Here is a 20005-nt window from a genome sequence, read left to right on the forward strand (position 1 = left end):
AAGAGACAAGGATTAGTTACAATAATAACAGCAGCTGAAGCTCTGAAAGGGGGTGGCTTATAAAAACTCAAATCAGAGGGTCAGTGACTGAGCATTGGGGAGTCCTCACAGCGGAGAATCAAAGTAAGAAATATACTACAATTTAAAGAACATGCAAATAATCATGTTATATCACAGACATGGAGGACAAACCAAATGAACACCACTTTCAAAAATCTTGTTAAAATAACATGATATAAAGAGGGAAACGAACAGATTAAAATTCCTCTAAATAGAAAGGAAAAGCATTTGCATTTAATCAAGACTTTGATTCTGCTGGTCCCTATGGGGCAATTACGAGATAGGTGCTTGGGAAATCTGCCTGCAACACACCCAGCCGCTGAGCTTTGACTGCTCACCAGGGGGCAACACCAGTTCCACAGTTACAGACTACGCTGATGACGACCCTTTTCTCATGGCATTCTTTATTCACAGCTTCCAGCCCCACCAGACTGCAATGTTTTCCTAAGTTTTCTCCCCTTGATTTTTTTTTAAAAACTGATGTCTTAGCAGGGAAGCAATTCACAATTACACAGTCATCTGACAAACTCTCTGGTTATTTTCTTTCGCTGTTTTGCTTTCAGAATAGAATTGCAAGCTTTCAACCTCTGACACAATATTTAGAAAAAGAGTAGCCAACACAGTTAGCTTGTACCTTGTTTGTACAGCAAGCAAAGCACTGTGTGTACTCTATCTACATTAAACACCACCTACGAGCCTAGTAACTCCTCACTCGCGGAGAATTCGGATTACAAATGCCCTGTCAGAGTTTCTTCGTCCATTCCCCCAGTGTTCCAAAGTTTGTCATCCCCTCCCTGTGTTCCCAAAGATGATGATAATAACGCAGCTTATATTTATTACCAGCGTCAGACATAGCATTAACTCATTTAATCCTCACAAAAGACTATAAGGTAAAAGCCCTAGCAGGAAAAGAATGTGAAGAAAGGATGGTCCAAAGAACAAGCACAGCTGGCCCATGATCACAGCTCTAAGTCTCAGAGCCAGGACCCAAGCCCAGGCAGCCTGCTTGCTCTCTCCACGGTGCCTCTCTGGTACCCGAAAGGACTTGGACATTTCTGACCACCCGTTACAGCCACCTTGCTGAATTTATGGGAGACGGGGGCCTCTGCAACTTTTACAGTGTTTCCTTTGTCCCTCTTTCTATCTCCTCCCTCTCCTCTGCGTGGGTGATCTTGCTTAATCTCAACTCTCAAGGACTTGTCGAGGCCAGAGCATGAGGATGGCGGCTCTACTGAGGGTGGGGGGCTGTTAGGCTGATGCTGGCCTGAGGATAAGGCAGGGAAGGTGTGTCTGGCCAGGTGGGGAGGCAAGAGGGGCTGGAAGGGGCTGCTGCCCAGGAGAAGGGGGTCAAATGGCTGAAGGTTTTGATGCAGATGAACGGCAGGTGTGTGATGAGGCAGGTGTGAGAGGGATAAACCAATACAGGTGTTTGAGCTCAAAAACGGGGGTCTCAGAACCTAAGTCATGGGCTGTGAAGCAGTTCAGGGTTCAGAGTGCTAGAAATGAGCAACCGCCAGACCCCTTTATCTGGAGACATCTGAACACGCTCCTAACACTTCATATAACAGGACGGGGGATGAAAGGACTCCGTTTGAAGAGATGGCAAGTGAAAGAGAAGGAAGAAACATATAAGCACCTCAACATTCCATTTATTTAAACACCCCCGCAAATGTGCAATAATAATCTGCGCCCCAAGATACAAACACGACCTCAGTTTACCTTCAGACACCTGTTGATTATTCACTCTACTGGAAGGACTACCATCTCCCAAAACGCCGTGATACAGATTATTCAACTGCTTATGACCTTTAGCTCAGCTGGATCCTTTCCCCAACACTTCCTTAGGGTTTCTCACTCACTACTTTCTGAACTGGATTCCACAGTAGGGGGGCGGGGGGGGGAAGTAAATCAGAAGTAAGAAATTCACTGGGAAGTAGAAAAGCTGATGGCTGGAAGCATTTTTAGGTTACCTGCTCACTTGATAATCTGCATGGTATTGGGAATTGACTATCTCAAAAAATGAAACATGGGAGCCCTAATCCTTCTTAACACCCAAGGAGTTCAGTCTGGTCTCTTTCTGTAACCAAAAGCAATGCAAAGCAGGAGGCACAAGAGGGGAGGGCTGGGAAGTTTTCATGAAAATGTTGGTTGCTCTAGTTTACAGCAAATTTTAAAATAATTTTGCATTTAACAAAAGCTAAGAATGTCATTTATGTTTTCCAAAATGTCTTACCTCAGATGTGATATACACATATTTAAAAGTTTCATCCTGTTTTCCTTTGGAAATTATTTCAGACAAAAATAGTAACTTTAACTGCAAGAGAGTACTAACGTTTTATAATGACAAAAAATTAAGATGAAGGAAAAACAAGTGCTTCTTTAAACTCGAGCTTCTAATGAAAAAGAAAATGTTTAATTTACTAGCGGGAATGAGAGAATGTATTTTCAGTAGAAAAAAGGGAAATTCGAAAAGCTGCTCAACATCACTAATTATTAGAGAAATGCAAATCAAAACTATAATGAGGTATAACCTCACACCAGTTAGAAAGGGCATCATCAGAAAATCTACAAACAACAAATGCTGGAGAGGGTGTGGAGAAAAGGGGACCCTCTTGCACTGTTTGCGGGAATGTAAACTGATACAGCCACTATGGAGAACAGTATGGAGGGTCCTTAAAAAACTAAAAATAGAATTAGCATATAACCCAGCAATCCCACTACTGGGCATATACCCTGAGAAAACCATAATTCAAAAAGACACATGCACCCCAATGTTCATTGAAGCACTATTTACAATAGCCAGGTCATGGAAGCAACCTAAATGCCCACTGACAGACGAATGGATAAAGAAGATGTGGTACATATATACAATGGAATATTACTCAGCCATAAAAAGGAATGAAATTGGGTCATTTGTTGAGACGTGGATGGATCTAGAGATTGTCATACAGAGTGAAATAAGTCAGAAAGAGAAAAACAAATATCGTATATTAACGCATATATGTGGAACCTAGAAAAATGGTACAGATGAACCGGTTTGCAGGGCAGAAATAGAGACACAGATGTAGAGAACAAACGTATGGACACCAAGGCGGGAAAGCGGCGGGGTGGTGGGGTGGTGGTGGGATGAATTGGAAGATTGGGATTGACATGTATACACTGATGTGCATAAAATTGATGACTAATAAGAACCTGCTGTATACAAAAAAATAGAAAAAACCTATTTATTAAAAAAAAAAATTTAAACACACACACACACACAAAAGAAAAAAGGGAGATTTGTTTTGCTGCCGACAAAGAGGTCTAGATAAACTCAGTAAAGCAGAAAATTGCATCCAAGCTAAGACATAAGTGTGAGGCACCTGACTGCATTAAGTACCTTGGGGGAAAAACCACTAATATATAAAAGAAGGCTCAGCTCATATCTAATTAAGTTAATGGGACATTGTCGACTGTTTTCTCATTACCTTAAAAACATCCACTGTTTCAAAATTTTGTCTTCCTAAAATCAATTCCTTTCCCAGATCTGTCTTCGCTTCCTAGTTTTCCTCTTTGTGTCTAAATAATTCTAAGTGTCACTTCCCACAGGCCACCACCCCCGCTCTCCAGCTGGTGTTTTATTTTAAATAAAAATCAGAAGCCTGAATAAACTTATCTTAGAAATAAACATGAAAAATTAAATGAACTTTTAAGTTGGTATTCTGGCTTTACAATCTCTCCTTATTTCATCCATTTACATTTCGCAGAATCTTTTGAGCTCGAATGAAGCATTCTGTGTGACTCTCAATTGTCCTAATACATTATTGTTTCCCAGAAATTCTTGCTTTATACTAGATGAAGATTGAAAAAATAGCTGCAGGGATGCATAGCAACTCAACACTTCTCCAAGCTCTGGCTGTTCTTGAGAGAAGCCGAAAAGCGAGCATCAGCTTTATTGCCAGTGGGGCCGGCGATGGGGGGAGGTGAGGGAGGAGACGGCCAGGCCAACCAGCAATCCAGTTCCCAGGTATTTCACTTCCAGAATCACATTTATGGGTGTAGGCACCGGGGACTGAGCCAGCAGAATTTACAAGCCTCTGAAGGGTGAAGGCAATATAAAAGAGTATTCCTATAATCCCTTGGAAAGAATCAAAACACAGCCAAGAAAAATGACCAACCCGCTTTTCCTGGAAAGCACATAGGTAGGATATATACTAAATGTCAGGAGCATAGGCCAGATGAAAACGAACTTCACTTTCATTAATCCCCTGGCTCTGAAAGAGACCCCTGAGATCATTAGTAAATTTAACTAACATGTTTCATGATGAATGATCTGGCGCTCTCTACAGAAGACAAGTTAGTCGACTAACTTGGAGCTGTCAGATACTTTCCCAACTGGATTCACTCCTGGAAAGAAGAAAGTACATTCCCTACCAAAATTCTTCATACACTACACTGCCTGGGTTGACCAAACCAAAGGTACTTCTCACACAGCAGCAGGCCACGGGTTGAATCTCTGAAATTTAAGTTGCAAACATAGACCGTGACTGATCACTGTTTGGATTCTTTATGCCAGCCTTATTCTTGGTTGAATTAAGTGAATTGTAGACTCAAATAAGACGATGCTTAAAGCAGAGTAAAGTAAAAACACAAACGTTTCCAGTGCCAAGTTTTGTGAGTCAATCGAAAACACTTTGATGTCTGCTTAAGTACAATTAAGTATTTTAAGCATTTCAGAAATAATTGAACACTTGAAAAACAGTCACAAGCCAACACAGTTAGGTCTGAATGTCAAAATTACTTTAAAGAAATAAACTATGATTCCTTTTCTTGCCCTCTGTAGAGTGATAAATTTCTGGAAGATAGAATTATATAGCATAAAAGATAGAAAACCGTTACCTTTAAGCAATAAGGGCATGAAAGGGATTTTGGGCGGCTTCATCTTTTTGAATGCATCTCGGTAGGCTTTGTGATTCAGGGAAGGATCCTGACGAACCAAGAAGATTACAAAGAGAAAGAAAAATCAATGTGCTATAGAAACAATTCTAAATCCACTTTTACTATACCATTTGAACATGATTTAGATATAGAGTGGTTCTTCCTAAGAACAAAGTAGATAAAGGTTTCCTAGGAGAATAAACTCATTAAATTAGGGCAGGAAATCTAGGCAATGAATGAAAGTCAAGTTACTGGTTGACAGTAATGGGAAATGACTGCAAAGGACAGACACCTTTTGATTGCCCTATTATTCTTCCCTCAAACAGGTTCCTTAAGTACAGTTTCTTCTCCATAGTTTCTACCATGAGGCAACCCCACAGCCTTTTGTTAAGCACACTGCAAAGAAAAACTGCGCTCGTAATGCACAGATAATGCAGAGAAAACAAGAGAACAGTTTTATTGTGATCTGAAAAGAGACCGAAAATTGAGTATACTTAAAAATCTGCCTTCTGAATATCATGCCAAGAGGACCATTCTCACTACCTTTTTCCATGGAGAGGAAGAAGTGTTAACTTGCTTCACTCCGTAAGAAGCAAAGCTACATTTTCATACACAAGTGAACTAGCCTAAGCTACCTGACACGGTAGAGTGCAGATACCGACTACTGAAATCTAGAAAGAAATTGGACACCAGCAATCAGTTTGAAGAATAAGTCTACTCCGGCTCAACTACTTACTGTTAAACTTTCAAGTTCAGAAAAAAGTTTCTTAAACTTCCCAGGGATTTTCTAAAAACAAACAAACAAAAAAGAAAAGGTCAAAAGAAGTCAGTTATTTTGAGAGGCACTAAGGGGAATGTTCATTAAGTTGTGTTATATATGTCACATTTCTGAACATAAATAGCTCTATCATCTGGTTCTACCCTGATTGCTTCTCATTATGCAGTTTTCATCATTCCTTAATGCGACTTTCCTTGGGAATGTTGCTAAAGACAGTTTAAAATAAGTAACAGCCACACGAATCGGGAATCCAGCTGGTTAAACATTCCACACACTGGTGATCTTTTAATAAAAACTTGGATTTTGGTTCTGTATCTTACCTCTGACAAATGCCCTCACCTTTTTTTTCTTTTTTTAACTTATTATTTTGGGCTGCTTTGGTTCTCCGTTGCTGTAAGCAGGTTTTCTCTAGTTGTGGAGAGCGGGGGCTACTCTTCATTGCGGTGCATGGGCTTCTCTCATGGCGGTGGTTTCTCTTGTTGTGGAGCATGGGCCCTAGGCACGTGGGCTTCAGTAGTTGCAGCATGTGGGCTCAGCAGTTGTGGCTCGTGGGCTCTAGAGCGCAGGCTCAGTAGTTGTGGCCCATGGGCTTAGTTGCTCCGCGGCATGTGGGGTTTTCCCGGACCAGGGATTGAACCCATGTCCCCTGCATTGGCAGGTGGATTCTTAACCACTGCTCCACCAGGGAAGCCCTGCTCTCACCTTGTTAAACAGTCTTGCTGAGTGGGAAATAATAATGTTGGCTGATGTTTTTTGTATAAATGATATAATTATGTTTCACAGCAGAGGGCTAAATAGTGAAAGCCCATGAAAACCCTAAATGATGAAGCCTGCACTTTGATGGATAGAATCACTGAACTGTAAAGATCACCCACACCAACTGGTGGCATGAAGATTCACAGAGGATGGAAACATAGGTCACCTTCCCAAATAAAAATTTGGGCCTAAGGAAGAAGGGCCTGGAACTTTCCAGCCTGCCTTTATTTATTTATTAATAAATTTATTTATTTATTTATTTTTGGCTGTGCTGGGTCTTCACTGCTGCGTGCAGGCTTCCTCTGGTTGCGGCGAGCAGGGGCTACTGTTCATTGTGGTGCGCGGGCTTCTCATTGCAGTGGCTTCTCGTTGCAGAGCATGGGCTCTAGAGTGCAGGATCAGTAGTTGTGGCTCATGGGCTCTAGAGTGCAGGCTCAGTAGTTGTGGTGCACGGGCTTAGCTGCTCCGTGGCATGTGGGATCTTCCCAGACCAGGGGTCGAACCCGTGTCTCCTGCATTGGCAGGAGGATTCGTTTTTTTTTTTTTTTAACATCTTTATTGGAGTATAATTGCTTTACAATGGTGTGTTAGTTTCTGCTTTATAACAAAGTGAATCAGTTATACATATACACATGTTCCCATATCTCTTTCCTCCTGCGTCTCCCTCCCTCCCACCCTCCCTATCCCACCCCTCTAGGCGGTCACAAACCACCTAGCTGATCTCCCTGTGCTATGCGGCTGCTTCCCACTAGCTATCCACTTTACGCTTGGTAGTGTATATATGTCCATGCCACTCTCTCACCTCGTCACAGCCTACCCCTCCCCCTCCCCATATCCTCAAGTCCATGCTCTAGTAGGTCTGTGTCTTTATTCCCGTCTTACCCCTAGGTTCTTCATGACCTTTTTTTTTTTTCTTAGATTCCATATATATGTGTTAGCATACAACCACTGCGCCACCAGGGAAACCCCAGCCTGCCTTTAACATGGTGAAGTGAAAAGCTAGATGCCTCAGGGTAAGTCACTCTGAATTTGAATTCTGCCCCTTTCTAGCTGTGTGTCTGCAGTGAGTCTCCACATTGTCTGATTGAAATGGAGATAACTCATAGGAAGTGTACAGTCCGTGGTCGGTGCTCAGCAAACTCCAGCTATTAACACTTATGACTGTTCTAGAAGATTTGTGAGATTTTTTGTTTCTAAAACAAATCAAAATAATGAGGTAGACCCCACAATAGACTTTTAAATTATTCAAAATTATCACATTGATAATTTTGCATCTGGACAGCACACAGGTTGTTTGACCTGGCAGCTACCGTTACACACACCAATACACGTGTATTGATAAATGCAAGACAAATCAAGTGAGAAAAGGTAAAACACAGACACCTGCAACTGATGGCAATTGCTCCTCTGAGCTGCATATCTTAGTCTGTTGGATATTCCACACGAATATCCCGGTGTCATCTCAAACTCAACATACCTAAAGCCAAACTTATCTACTCCAGGGGTCAGCCGTGGGCCAAATCTGACCATCTGCTTTTGCAAATAAAGTTTTACTGGAGCACTGCCATGCTCATCATTTATCAACTAATCATAGCTGCTCTTGCACCTCAATGACAGAGATGAGTCACAGCGGTGGAGACCACATGGCCTGCACAGCCTAAAAGTATTCACTATCTGGCTCTTTCCCCAAAATGTCTGTTGACCTCTGTCTTAGTTCCTTAAACCGACTTCTTTTACTGTACTGCCTATGTAGGACAGTGCGATCACTTTCCAGGCCTAGAGACACGGAGCTCACCTCTGCGAGGGAGGCCCACCCCAATGCCCCCAGCAACTCCCGGCTCAACTTCCAAGGCCCTGCTGCTTAAGGCTTTTCAGCCACCCTGAGACAGCATGATTCCTCCATTGCTCTGCTGGGGTCCACCTGGAACCAGTTCAAGACCTCCTTGACCATAGCACACCCTGTGCTAATTTGGCCACGTTCCACCTGCCACGGCATTGATGCAGAGCTGCGCACGTGGCAGGCGGTCACTGTGCACGTGAAATACACACTATGTGAATTTCATTGAATTGTTCTCCTTTCAATGTTTGCAGATCAAGCCTTCTTTCCGGGTATAATTTAAAATTCCACTCTCCTGCCCGGACCCTTGCTAGCCACTTGTTTTCCTCCTTCTCTGATCAACTGTGGCTTTTTTTGCCCACCTCCTTGAATCTCATGAAGTGTGTGCGCATCTGGTTTGCTTAACCAGAGATGCAAGCCTTTTGTCGCTTTTCTTTTGAACCCCTTTAAGGAGCACTGACCCTGACCCTCAGGTCACCACCGCGCATTCCATCAGAGTGTGGCCCCTGACGCAAAGAAGGTGAACCCCAAAGCTGCCCACAGACCGTCGCTGAGATGGAATGTGAGAAAAACAACAGTTGGCCTGTCAGCTTCTCTCCTGCAGGAGTGTGAACTGGGGACCATGAAGAGTGCAGGGTAGGCAGGAAGAACAGCTGAATCTGAGAGGGTGGGGAGAGGCCGAGGGAGCCACAGCGAGCCACAGCAGGCTGGACCCGTAAGGGAGAAGACTTGACGGTGAGAGAGGAAGGACAAGAGAGAGAGAAATGGTACGGGGAATTAGGTACAGAGTCAGTAGCGAATGGAGAGAGAAAGAAACGCAAGCCCAAAGAAAGAAGGTGTCGGGGTCATGGGGGAGGCAGAGGGCCCTACATCCGTGTCTGGCTACATTTAGGGACACCCCAGTTTCCATTCTTCCCACGTAGACCCTCAGAGTCCCCGTTTCAGAACGTGCGCTAACTTGAGTGGCCCTCTCCCACTTCGAACCCAAACAGCCTTCATCATACAGCCCTGACAGGCAGAGCCAGGATTGGGGAGGCCCGAAACTTAAAACATTTTGTGAGTCCTCTTTAGGAAAAAGGAATATAAAATTACTTTTGCAGATTTTGTAAAGATATCCATCATCCACATGAACATACTGCCAGAGGCCCCACAAGTGAGAAGACTGGTAGCTTAAATTCATTAGCATCTCTGCAAATCTGCTTCTGGACACACAGGTGAGCTTTTGAAATGACCAACAGGGAACTGTAACAATGCCATCACAGGAGAAAAGCAGAAAACTAATTCTAGCTGGGAAGCATTTTACAAGTTGTGTTTCTTTCATATATATTATAGAACCATTTTGAAGACCATTTGATGAAAATAGCTCCTGACGACTTGAGACACTAATTTTTTAACATTTTTTTCTAGTGCTACATATCTCATTTAAACCGTTTATTTTAAATAAAGACTGTTAGCTGGACCACTTCCCGTTCAGTTTTATTTGTCCCCAACTCCACCCTCCGTATGGACCCCCAGGGCTCACCTCCCAGGTCTGGGACAGCCGGCTGACAGAAGCAGTGTTGAGACCCATCACAATAGCAAAGAAAGAATTCAGGTTTCTCTGGGCTTTGCAGCTATGGAATAAAAGAAAGCAGAAGGCACTCTGAGGCAACATCCTTTCACCAGATGATCACAAAAGATAAAGCTGCCAAGACTCTCCCAGGCCACAGAGTTCAACCTCTAGGGCAGGGTTGAACTCTGCTCTGTGACCTACACAGTCTTGACTGTTCCTGTGGGATGGGGCGGTATCCCCTCAACACAAATGAAAGGATTCCAAATGCTTCCTTACCTTTAGGAAAAGATCTGTGTTCTTGATACCCTCTGGATACTTCAAAAGATTCCTCCCTTTTAAAAATCTATTTTGGATGCATTGACAATTTTAACTGAAAGCTCTTACATTCATATTTCTGTATATATCCCATACTCATTATAACAGCCCCTGATTCTGTATCTTTAATCTGTATGTTGTCTTTCTTTTTTGAGAAACAAGGCCCTCTTACCTCACAGGGCCCCCTCCCGTTACACTTAGACATATTTTCTTTGCTCTCAACAAAATAGCTACTATGTTATGTATGTATTTAAAATGTGGCATATATTACGGGGACGGCGACTCACATTTCTCATTTAAGGAATAAAGGAAATAAAATGCAAAATAAGACCATGTTGAGCTCCATTCACTCTGGAAGGTTACATGTTCTGCAGAACGTCAATCTTGCCCTTCAACTTAATCAGTCAAAACTCCATTAATTTTCAAAGCCAGCAGAGGGGCTTGAGGCAGCAGAGGGAAGGGTGTGCCTCCAGGTTGGCCGGAACAGCCTGTGAATTCCAGATATTCCTTAATCTGGGATGTATTAGAAAATGACTTCTCTGAGGAAAGATTTAAAAATTTAAAAATTACCCTGACTTAATAATTAAATGTGAAAAAAGATGAAAGTGCTTAGCAGTAAGCCAGAGGCATAAAAAGTCCCTAGTGTGTGTTGATCGAGCTGCCCTCACATGTCATCTCTTCCATGACATCTCCATCAATGTCTCAAATGGAATTTGGGAACAGTGTATATACAACTCTGTATCCCGATTTTTCAGTTTTATACCATGTTATATAATATATTATGGATTCTTCACTGTTATCATTAATGGTTACAGAACACTTCATCAAAAACGTATTTCATAATTTGTTTACTTATTCCCTTGTTGTAGACATTTAAACTATTTTCAATTCAATACAGTTCAAATCAATGTAAAATGCTACAATAAATATCTTCTGTGAAAAAAACTTTTTACTGTATTTATGATTTTCTAAAATTAAGTTAGACTTCCAGTCATTACATGATTGATCAAAAGCTATCATGACTTTAAAGGTTCTCAACACATATTAAAAACTTCTGTCTCTCAAAACTATACTGATTTCCAGTCGCACAGGTGTGTACAGGAGCATTGATTCAGAACCAGGAAACTGTTTTCGGCTCTTAAAGTGGTAATACATAGAGGTGGCTGTGCCCTGGCCGGTCCTGCCTAAACCTGCCTGTTCCCAGAGCCAGCCTCATGGACTGGACACTGCCCAGTACAGCTGCGCGTGGGTACCAAAGCAGTGGGGGTCAGCCATTTGGGAGCATTTTGGAAATTCTAGCTCCACTAACAGGGGAACCTGGAAAGGCACTGCTGCCTATGCACCTAGTGTCCAAAATACCTGGGTGAACACAGTCCTGCAAGCCCCTCACTGCCGAGTCTCCACTGGGCATGGTCTGTTCCTTTCAGTCTTCCTGTCCAGCTTTGGACTCTGCCTATAGTTCCCCGGTAGGCAAGAGGACCTGAAATTCAGTCTAACTGGCCCCTTTCGCTGGTTTCTGCCAACTGTCTCCTGGGTAGACATACCCAGGTATATTCCATGAACAAACAAACAGGACACTTCCCTGGTCTATGGTTCAGAAATCTTCCTGTTTCTGAGAAACTGGTGCCTAAAGGCATCAACACTACAACTCTGCTTCCCTTCCGCCACTCTCTTCCCTCATTCCGCCCCTTCTGTCTCATCACACCCTGGCAAGTTCACACCAGCCAGAAGAGACTTGAGTCAGCTCCATCTCTTGATGAGATGATGCCAGGCTCCCCTGCCAAGACGCTGAGGTCAGAGAGAAGTGCCCCATCCCTATGCCAGAGGCACTGGATGCCCTCCCCTTATTCCCAGTCCTCCCACCTTACTGCATGATGGAAGCCCCACTGGTTCTGTCATGGCCCACCAGACATTTTTTATACTCTGTCCATCACTCAAACGCAGAGTAAACAGCAAACCTTTCAGACAGCAACTGCCGGAGCTGAAAACAAGACTTTTCGGGGAAATCATTTTATTATTAGTCATTATAAAAAGTTTATTCTTCTTCTTCGTATTCAGAATCATTTACCTACACAAAATCTTAGATATAAGTCTCATCTTTTTATCTTTTATCTCCCCATAAACAATTTTCCTGGTTCAGATCTCTTTTTTAGTCATACTTAAAAAAACAAAAACAAAAACCCACATATACCTAACATCTGAATCTGTAAAAAGAAAAAAAATTAATATAGAAATGATTTCTCTATAAGACGAATTGATACAGTACAAATATGGGTTACCATTCCCATCTGGAATCTTCCTTTACCAAGGTTCGTTCATTTCAAGGTAAGAACAGACTGACACTAAAACATTCCAGTTTAGTGTCAGTCTAACACTCCTTTGTGTAAGGAAATAAAATCCACTCAACCCACAGAGGTGGGGGGATGGGACTGGTAAGAAGGAAGGAAACATGAATATGCAAATAGGATGCCTTAGGCAGGGAAGACACTTCATGATCGCCGACATGATTGTTTTCTCTTGGCTATTCCTACCAGTATGATTATGAAGAATTTAACTTTGTGTTTCTGTTGGCATTCTATTCTATGGGCCAGGGATAGAGACCAGTACAGCAAACAATTCAAGAGCATGGGGCCATATGGAGAAGATGTGAATATACATATTTCATTTCCCTGAGGACAGATATAATCTTATACTGGGAACTAAGCTATGCGGTGTCATTTTACTCCTTAGGACATTCATGTCCCATTTCACCAAGCAACTGGCATTTATAAGAAAGTTTTTGATCCCAAAGAGCCTCACATTTAAGAATGTCACAGGCTATTATAGAAAATGTACTGGCCAAACAAACAAAAAAGGAGCATTCATCATAAAAGTAGTCCAAGATTTAGGCATATCTGTTATCTATCTCTCCTTCCATCACCAGTCACATCAAACACCAGGTCAGGAACCGCCATTATCTCTCACCTAAGTAAACAAAATATCCTGCTTCTGGGGTCTCCTTACCGACAGTTCAGTCTACGTGCTACTTTCAGATCAACCTTCCTGAGGGACAACTTTGATCATATCCATCTCCTGCACAAAAACTTTCAAAGAATCCCTACCACCTTCTCAATTCAGTCTAAACTTTTCATTCTGAAATTCAACATCCTTTACAATTTGGTCCCACCTTCCTTTTTAGATCAGTCTCCCACAACTTCCTTACAAATACCTTCCACTCTGGCCAAACTGGATGAGGTTCCTTTCTCTGACCACATGCTCTCTGCCTCCAATGAACTGCTTTGCTTCTCTCTCATGAGTCTGACCTCCACGGACAGTGTGCTCTTTTGAATTCATACCCAGAATTCAAAATGCTACTTTCTTCCAAATGGTTTTCTAATCCTCCTTTCCCACACCCTTGGCATATAAGCTTCCCATCCTCTAAAGCCCCTGAAAGAAATTCATCTCATAATAGGGCACCCTCAGGTTCTATTTTGCAAATTAGACATTTGAGTTATAGAAAGTATCCCCCCAGCCGATTGGGTGCAGGCTCACTCTGATTTCCCCACAATACCCTGCATGGATGTGCAAACATTAATGAGTGATCAATACATATTTCCTACATATATTACACTGACATGTACTCAGAAACGGTTTGATATAAAAACTACTTTGAAAAACAAAGGAAAAAAAAAATGGGAAGACTGGAAGGTAGAAGGAACTGGGAAAGATTTTGATTCATGTTGCCTGTTTCTGTTGGGAAGCTGTCCCAAGAGTGGTTTCAGAATATTCATCTGGTATTTTAAGAGATGCTCCCAGGAAGTTACTAGAATGTCATTCAACTGACTTTACTGAGTCACTGCTATTTATCAAGTTCAGTACCAGGCACCCCAGGTACAGTGATTGATTAGAAATGGTCCCTGTCCTTTGGAAGCCAACACAGTCCACTGAAGGAATTCTATATAAAAAGGTAAGTTTAGGGCTTCCCTGGGGGCACAGTGGCTGAGAGTCTGCCTGCCGATGCAGGGGGCACGGGTTCGTGCCCCGGTCCGGGAAGATCCCACATGCCGCGGAGTGGCTAGGCCTGTGAGCCATGGCTGCTGAGCCTGCGCGTCCGGCGCCTGTGCTCCGCAACGGGACAGACCACAGCAGTGAGAGGCCCGCGTATCGGAAAAAAAAAAAAAAAAAAAGGTAAGTTTAATCAATAATAATAAAGAAGTTTTTTAAAAAAGGAAAAAAAAAAAAACGTGTGCATGGTAGGGGGAGGTCAGGGTAAAAAGGAGTTGACCCTGCATTTGAAAGTCAGGGATGATTTGAGGAAGGAAGCAACATATGACCTAGGTCTTGAAGAAGGATAGCAATTTGCTGGGTAGAAGTGGCCATTCTTGGCAGAGCTAACAACACATGTCCAGGCTTGGATGATGGTGTGCATGGGAAAGGGAGAGCCATTTACAGTGGCTGCAGCATGGGGTGAGGCTCAGAGGTCAGGTGTGACCAGACAGTGCAGGGCCTGCTAAGGAGTTTGCAAAGTTCATACTCTGGGCATCAAGGAGCCAAAAGCAGAATCTTGAAATGCATCTGACTTTCAATGGTTCTCACCCCCCTCACATCACCTTCCCCCATTTTCCTAACCTACTGTAGCTCACCTGGCTACAAGGGTAATTTAGCTGCACGATGGGGCATGTGTGCACTGCCTGCTTTTTTCTACAGCATAGAGCAGAGTGCTTTGGTCTAGTATTTTGACCTTTACTTTAAGATATAAATACTTCAAAGGCGAAGAGAGAAATATTCAAAAAGAGACCTTTTCAATCATTTGGTCACTTAACTCAATAGTACCCTTTTGCATCTCATCCCTTCTTATCATCACAAGGAAAATAATGTACCCTCTCAAAGAGGGGAGAAGAACTGCATTTTTTTACCACTAGAAACTCACTGAGCAGCAATTTTGATGAATTTTTTCACCAGCTGCACTCTCTTGCCCAGTTGGCTGCAGAGCAGAATCTCCGTGGCCACCCAGAGCTGGACCTCATTGCATCTCTGGAGTAGGAGGCTCAGGTTCACTGTGTGGTCCCCACTTCCTTGTCTGCTGAACGTGAAGTAGATCAGCTCTTGCTGAAAGACAATGTATTCATACAATTGTTTATTGTTGTAGCACAGAGTCAAGTTGATACAAAATTCAATTCATTTTTAAGAGCTACTTCAGGTAGGCACTGTCATATCATAACATGTTAGATATAACAAATAACAATATATTAAATTCAAGATAATTTATCTTGACTTCCAGAAAAGCCTTCACACAGAAGCCTTACATAACTGTAATTTTTTAGAATGCAAGGATGACACTTTTCGTGAAAACCTAAGACATTCTAAAGTTTAAGTCACAGGCTGAATCAAATCCAAACTTCCCAGACTTGTTCTATGAGCAACTTCAAGTGCAAACGACTATCATTACATTAGGCCCTCACAGGTAGGTTCTCTAGACAAGGGTTCTTACATTTCAGTGTGAATCCAAATCACCTGGAGGCCTGTTAAAGCACAGATTGCTGGGCCCCACCCTCCAGATTTTCTGGGTCAGTAGGTCTGTGCTCTGGCCCAAATCTGCATTTCTAACAAGCTCCCAGGGGTGCTGATGATGCTGGTCTGGGTACCCGCTCTTTGAGAACCACTGACATAAGACATCGTCAAATCACAGAAAGACAGCAAGATTAGGACAAGGTACAAAACTGACAAAATCGAGTCAGACCAGTAACTAGTGACATAGACTGACCACATGCAAAGCAAAGAGATGTGTTTCTAACCGGAGGGGTGTGCATGTATATTTTACAGGAGTAATTCACATTCTCCTATTGCATAAGCACATAAGCAGGGACACATCCCACTCTACTACCATTTGCAAAGTCACAAGTCATTTAGCTTGAACGAGTTCACTACTTGCTCAAATTCAGATCATCAGGTTGGAATGTTGTCAGTGAGAAAATATGAGGACATTTAAAAAACGTTCCAAAGTGAAAGTGAAGCTTGGGGGTCCCTAAATTGGGCACGAGTTCCTTCTTCAAGAGGAAAGGCCTTCTTGTAATGAAACATTTCACTACACAGCAAAGTAAATGCAACATATTGTAGCACAGAGCTGCCTCGTTTTTCATCTCCTGATTCCTGTGAGCCTTTCCACCAGCTACATTTATTCATCAAATGTCAGTAGCATGTTGCCCCGCATCTACTGTTTTATAAATGTTTAAGCTGTCCTCAAGGGAGAGGTTGATGGACATACAAATTTGAAATATATCTCAAAATTTTCAATAGAGTACTTGAAGTCTTGCACCATAGTCTAAATGTATAGAATGTTCTTGGGAATGTGTGAGTGTGCATGTAGGTACATACATAAATGTGTTTCTCATATAAGTACTGTAAAGCTCTGTAAAGCTCATGGAAAAATAAAAATGTCAATATCAAAGGTATCGAATATAAAATGTCTCTTCCACCCCATTAGACCTTCATATATATATATATATATATATGAATACATGTTTTCAAACAAAAAAATAGCATATTTATACTACATTAACACAAATATCCGATTGTACAATATTAGGTGCAAATAAAGCATGATCATGTATTCTGATTTTCCTAGGTTTGGGTCAGTCTTTTAATATATTTAAAGTCCCCAAATATTTTGGGGCCATGGTATCCTAAAGCATAACTAGATCACCAGATGATGGATCTTCTTAAAACCCAGTCACAAACAAATATTCTTCAAAAAAGAACTCACAGTTATACTGGCACAAGCATTTATTTTATCATTTCCCTTCTTACTTACCTCGTGAATTGAATTGAAGAGGCTCCAATCAAAATTCATTAATTCCAGAGCAATATCCCAAGTGTTCATTCCCAAAATCCTAATCGACCTTTGCTGTGATTCTTCATTTTCTGCAAAAGGATTCTAAGGTGACAGACAAAAGTAAAAGAATCCTCAGTCAATTCCAAAATATTTGGCACTGAATTGTCTGGCTATCGAAAGGCATTCGAAGCCCACATTAGAAAAAAACTCTTGTCTGAGTGCACTTAATATTTTCCCTGGTCCGTTCACTTTCTGTGAGTTACAACCAATTTAGCAAACAGCCTTGGAAGCCGGAGAATGTGATCAATGATACTTCACTGAGTTGCCCCTCCCCCCGACACACACACACACACACACACACACACACACACAAATCTGATTATAAAACACTGCCCCTGGCAGACAACATAATGAAAGTAAAAGCCCTGAAGTCACTCTGGCTTCTGGTAAGAATTAATGTGCCAGCAGGGTGAGTATAAAAACAAACAAAAGAAATGTCACAGTGCACTTCAATAAAGACAGACATGGCTTTTACAGAAAATATGTTTGACGAGTCTCATCCCAGACATACATTTACAAATTTATTAAAATGCCCATGGAAAGCAAAAAAAAAAAATTTTAAACAGGAAATAAAAAATAAGTTACTTCATTTATACCATGGTGGATGATTATTTTAAATTTTTTTTTTTAAGGGAATAGTTTTTTTGGTTTTTTTGTTGTTTTTTAAAAAATTTATTTATTTTATTTTTGGTTGTGTTGGGTCTTCGTTTCTGTGCGAGGGCTTTCTCTAGTTGCGGCAAGCGGGGGCCACTCTTCATCGCGGTGCGCGGGCCTCTCACTATCGCGGCCTCCCTTGTTGCGGAGCACAGGCTCCGGACGCGCAGGCTCAGTAGTTGTGGCTCACGGGCCTAGCTGCTCCGCGGCATGTGGGATCTTCCCAAACCAGGGCTCGAACCCGTGTCCCCTGTACTGGCAGGCAGATTCTCAACCACTGTGCCACTAGGGAAGCCCAATGGATGATTATTTTAAAGTATCAATTGCTTTCCCTATACAAATGGATATGAGTTTGGTAATAATAGTATTTCCTTAAAATCTGATGTAAAATTATTAAATGCCACCACAATTTTAAATCTATTGTCACTGTTAAATGTATTAAAATTATCTGGCACCTTTTAAAAATATTTGATATTTTCCAATTAAGATATAAATTCTCTCATCTGACTTGAACAGCTAATGACATTAAAATAGTTAATGGCTTGGGAAAAAAAAGAAGGGGACTTTGCAAACATAAATGCCATAGCAGGATAAAGGGAACATTTCAGAATCCAAATATTAGTCTCTATTTTTTGAACTGCAAAATAAATTATTAGCATTTTCAAATTCTTATATTTATGTAAAGGTTTCCTAATTTAAAAAAATGACAAAAGACCTTCACAAGCTTTTCCACAGACTTGATTCTCTTCAGAGTAGGTTTAGGTACAAATTGTCCCTGTACCCCCAGTGTGGATATGGAGTGGAACTCAGTAAGGGCTAAATGAATGACGTGCATGCAAACACTGAGGTGGGGGAGAGCCCAGGTTTCTCAGGAATTGGTCTGGCTAGATTGGGACCAGATGGACACCAGGCTGCACTGCAGACACTCAAAGAGCCACGAGTTGGGAAGTAACACAGATCTCTGCTTAGTAATTTGGAGGTGTAAGGGTATTTTCACTTGGCTTTTTATCCCTCCTACTTTCTCCCTAAATGTGCCCCTTATCCTGGCACTGCCCTCTGGTTACTCAGGTAGTCCACTGCCCTCTCCAAGAAACACTTTCTATTTCTCTATTCCATTCATTCAGGGCTATGATTCCTGCTTTCCACGAAGGCTAATCTATGCACAAGCACAGTGGATATGAGTGGTTTCACATGTTATCCTTCCCTTGCAATGTTCCATTTCAACTGAAATCTTTTGGAGATGAAATCACCTAAACTTTGATTCCAATGGGAAACTTTTAGGTGGTGCAAAAAGCTGGTGGGGGAAGCATCCGAGTACAGGATAGCATCTGGCTCAACTCGGAATTCACAGCACCTGTTTATCCCACAAGACACTGCCCCAGGCCTGCCCTCTACTCTTCCGAGGCCCTCGACCGCAGCAGAAGAGCGCTCTGGGAGTGCACACGAGGGAACCGCATGAGGGGTCTGTGTGTGGTGGGTGAGGGCTGGGCGGTGGGAGACAATTAGAGTGTGGGTCCTTCCATCACCAGGAGCCTAGGGCAACTGCATATTAGATTCTCCTCCTTCACAAGGTGTGGGGGAGGGTGGCGGGCAGTCACATCAATCTCATTATCTACTCAAAGATGCTGTGCAGCATCCTGTCTGTCAAGTTTCACTGGTGGAATTACATCGTGTAATTCCATCGTATAATTACATCATGTACACAGGCCTGGTGACCTGCAGAAGGACACCCAGCATCGGGAAATCCCAAGTAAGACAAAGGGTTTCCCTCTCCTTTTCTCCCTCACGATGTACAAGGAGGAAGGTGCAGGAGCTCCAGAGTCAAATATAACTGGAATGAAATCCTAGCCCTCTCCCTGGCTTGGCTGTGGGAAGCTAGAGTAAGTCACTCAGCCTATCTGAACTTCACAAGGTTAGCAGGAAGGTTAAATGACATACTGTATGTAAATTACTTAGTACATACGTGTCTGGTAGAAAGTGTGAAGATAACAGTGACTAATGTCATTATGGTAGCTTGATATCTTGCAGATAATTTTACATAAGATACTTTTATTATAAGCAGTTTTGGTTAAGCCACATGGCATACAGATTCCTCCATTATATATACAACAGGAGCCAGATGGAAAGACCCATCCTTGTGATGACTCCACGGAACAGACCAGGACCATGAGTCTGGATGATACAATCACGATCTGGTACAGCCCACTTTTTATGGGCGATGGATCTGAGGCCTGACCCTACCGTTGAGAAAGCAACCATGAGACC

General features: G+C 42.2%; 1 protein-coding gene across 6 annotated transcripts in view; it reads right to left on the reverse strand.

Annotated features, from left to right (window-relative positions):
* Positions 1 to 20005, reverse strand: part of RAPGEF5 (Rap guanine nucleotide exchange factor 5) — a 219965-nt gene that overhangs the window by 13787 nt on the left and 186173 nt on the right. For 4 of the 6 annotated variants that reach the window (XM_089917710.1, XM_089917709.1, XM_022587925.3 and 1 more), the window contains 5 exons: positions 17006 to 17128; positions 15125 to 15303; positions 9871 to 9961; positions 5714 to 5764; positions 4939 to 5026 (listed from right to left, as the gene is read on the reverse strand). In XM_089917710.1, the coding sequence (XP_089773836.1) occupies positions 4939 to 5026; positions 5714 to 5764; positions 9871 to 9961; positions 15125 to 15303; positions 17006 to 17128 (532 nt within the window). Of the gene's footprint in view, positions 1 to 4938; positions 5027 to 5713; positions 5765 to 9870; positions 9962 to 15124; positions 15304 to 17005; positions 17129 to 20005 lie in introns of those variants that run through there. The other 2 variants (XM_089917711.1, XM_089917712.1) reach the window with 2 other exon arrangements.

The sequence above is a fragment of the Delphinapterus leucas genome, chromosome 9 (genome assembly GCF_059928025.1).
Source record: "Delphinapterus leucas isolate spDelLeu-1000000601 "Yukka" chromosome 9, BTC_Dleu_Yukka2, whole genome shotgun sequence".
NCBI classification, from domain to species: domain Eukaryota; kingdom Metazoa; phylum Chordata; class Mammalia; order Artiodactyla; family Monodontidae; genus Delphinapterus; species Delphinapterus leucas.